The sequence below is a fragment of the Ipomoea nil genome, unplaced genomic scaffold (assembly GCF_001879475.1).
Source record: "Ipomoea nil cultivar Tokyo-kokei standard unplaced genomic scaffold, Asagao_1.1 scaffold2549, whole genome shotgun sequence".
In the NCBI taxonomy this organism is placed as follows: Eukaryota; Viridiplantae; Streptophyta; class Magnoliopsida; order Solanales; family Convolvulaceae; genus Ipomoea; species Ipomoea nil.
The window spans coordinates 4,451-7,318 of NW_017618977.1; the positions used below are offsets into that span (position 1 = coordinate 4,451).

At 64.2% G+C, this 2,868-nt stretch overlaps 1 protein-coding gene across 1 annotated transcript; it reads left to right on the plus strand.

Moving 5' to 3' along the window:
• The first annotated feature begins 1,228 nt into the window (after positions 1-1,228).
• Positions 1,229-2,317, plus strand: LOC109153856 (spore wall protein 2-like). The gene has a single exon (XM_019301745.1). The coding sequence runs from the start codon at positions 1,229-1,231 to the stop codon at positions 2,315-2,317; it is 1,089 nt and encodes a 362-aa protein (XP_019157290.1).
• Positions 2,318-2,868: the final 551 nt, after the last annotated feature.

Genomic DNA, 2,868 nt, shown 5'->3' on the forward strand with positions numbered 1-2,868 from the left:
AGAGGAGTGGGCGAAGAGAAGGCAAGAAGAGACAGAGGAAGAAAAGGCGGAAAGAGAGGAAGGGAACAAAAGACGGGCGGCAAGAAGAAGAAAAGGAGAGAAAAATGAAGCAAGGAGGGGCAGCGGAAGAGAAAAGGAGGGAAAGAACAGCAAAAAGAAGGGGAGCAATAGCGCCCCACACGGAGGAGGCGGGGCGCAAAGGAAAACAGGATGAACAAGAAAAGAGAGGAAAGAAAAGCAAGGAGGAGAGCGTAGGGGGACCCAAGAGGCGGGCCAAAGGGAGGGGCCGCGCAAGGCAAAAGGAAGGAACGCAAGACGGGCAGAAAAGAAGGACGGAAAGGAAAGCGGGAGCAACGAAGAGAGAAACGGGGCCGGATGCGAGTACCCCGGATGAGAGCCGAGACAAAAACGCAGAAAGGAAAGACCGAAAAGTGCACAAAGAGAACCGAAACCAAAGGCGAAAAGGCGTAGACAAGGGCAGGACAAACCAGGAAGGGAAACAGGCGCGAGGAAAAGGCCACCGAAGCCGCGGGGGCAGGAGCGGGGCAGGAGGGGGGGAGGGGAGGCCAGGCCCGGAGGGGCCGCCGCACGAAGTGGGGCGACGGGGAGGAACGGCCCCACCGGCGAGGGAAAAAAGGGAGAAAAAGAAAGGGGAGGCGAGGGGAAAGAGGCGCGCGCCAGGCGGGGGCGGGAGCGCCCGCAGGGGCAGGCCAGGGGCGGCAACAAACAGGGCCGGGGGAGGAGGCAGGGCCGGGGAGGGGCAGCGCGCGCGGACAGAGGGGCGGGCAAGCCGGCGGACGAGGGGGCAGGCAAGCGCGGCGGCCGCGGGGAGCCGGCACCCCGAGGGGCCGCACGCGGCGGCGAGGCAGGGCCGCAGCCACGACCGGGGCCGAGCCAACCAGAACGCGCCGCAGAGGAGGCCCGGGAGCGGGGAGCCGAGCAGAGGGCAGCGGGCAGGAGGAGGGCGGGAGGCCAGGGGAGAGGCCGGCCGGAGAGAGCGCCGCTGAAGCACAGGGCAAGAGAGGAGAGCTGGAGAGGGCCCCAAGGGGCGCGGCCAAAAGCGGGAAACAACAAAAAGGAACGGTGGAATAGGCACAAAGGCCGGGGACAGCGGGGGGAGAAGGCAAGAGGCCCAGGGACAAAGCGCGGGCGAGGCCGCGGAGGCGGCACGGCGGGAGCGAGGAAGGGCCGCCGTGATGGCAAGAGCGGAGCGCGGAGGGAAGGGCGGATGCGGCGAGATGTGAAGGGGCGCAACGGCCAACAACAAGCGGCAAGAAGGGAGAGGGAAGCAACCAGGCAAAGGGGCAAACACAGGCAGGGAGGCAAGGGCGGGAAGAGCCGCAAAGGACCGGCAAAAGACGGCAAGAGCGGCGGGAGACAAGCAAGGCGGCAAAGCCGCCAAAGTACCGGCCAAGTGCCTAGGCAAAGGGCCGGCCAAAGGCAACAAAAGGCGGGCATAAGCCGCAAGCGGGCGTCACGGCGGCAGTACGCGGCAAAGGCGCGCAACGCCGGAGGGGCAAGCGCGGGCAAGCGGGCAAGGGGGGTGGCGAAGGAAAGGAAGGCGCGAGGGAGACGAGAAGGCGAACGAACAGGCGCAACAAACGCCCGCGGAAGGAAGAGAAGGAAGGGAAAAGAAACCGAGGCCCAAAAGCAGAGGCCAAGGGCAGGAGGGAGGCGAAGGCAAAGGCAAACGAAAGGAGAGGAGAAGGGAAGGCAAAGAGGGAAAGGGGGCGACCAACGAGAAGGAGGCGAGCCCAAAGCAGGCAAGGGGCGAAGCAAAGGAAGGAGGGAGAGAGCCAAGAAAGGAAAGGGGCCCAAGAAGCAGGCCGAGGGCGGGCCAAGACCAGGAGCAGGCCAGGGGGGTGGCAAGGGGCGGGACACAGAGGAAGGGAAGCGGGGAGGAATCCCGGCCCCAAGAGGAAGGGAGAGGGGGGAGGGAGGGGAGACAAGGGAAGGAAGGCGCAAGGCCAGAAGGAAGGAAAAGCGGCAGGACGCCAGGGCGGCGGGAGGAACAGACGGATGGGAAGCGAAAGCGAGGGGAGAGAGGAAAGCCGCCCGAGGAAAAAGCGCGGACGGAGAGAAGGCCGAGGAAAGGACAGAGCCGGGGAAGCAAAGCGGGCAGGCGGGAAAGGGAAGAGGGAAGGACAGAGCAGGGGAAGAAAAGAGGACGAAGATGGAGGGGAGACAGGGAGGAAAGGACAGAACGGGAGAGGAACAGAAAGGGGAACAAAGGAGGAAGAGGGAAAAGCAAAGGAAAGGCGAGGAGGAAGAGGACAAAAGGAAAAGAGGAGTACGAAAGGGACAGACACCAGAATAAGTGGAGGACGAAAAAGGGAAGGACGCGGCCGGCAGGGGGGGGCGGGGCGAAGGACAGGAGCGATGAGAGAGAAGAGAGGAGAGAGAGAGAGATGAGAAGAGAGAGGAGAGAGACAAGAGAGAGAGAGAGAGAGAGAGAGAGACGTAGAGAGAGCGAGGGGAGACGCGCAGGCGCGAGGGGAAAGAAGGCCAAGGGGGAGAGGGGAGGAAGTACGGAAAGGGAGCAAGAAGAGGAGAGGATAGGGGAAGCAGGGAGAGAGAAGCGAAGGGGAAGGGGCGGAGGGAAAGAGAGAGGGGGAAGGGGACGAAGGGAAGGAAGGCAGGAGGGGAGGAGAAGGGGCACAAAGAGCGAGGGTAAGGGGCGAAAGGACGCGAAAATAGAAGAGGGGAAAAGCAGGCGAGGAGAAAGAGAGGTCGAAAGAAAAGCGACAGGGGGGTGGAAAGGGCGCGAAGCCGCGGAAGGCGCGGGAGGAGCAGGGGCAGGCGGAGGCAGGACAGAGCGCGGCGGGTGGGAGGGAGGGCGCCAGGGCAAGGGGGGAGGGGGGTAGAGCA

What these genes read in the sequence shown, in the direction of transcription:
- LOC109153856 (XM_019301745.1), top strand. Translation starts at nt 1,229, where the DNA reads ATGCGGCGAGATGTGAAGGGGCGCAACGGCCAACAACAAGCGGCAAGA.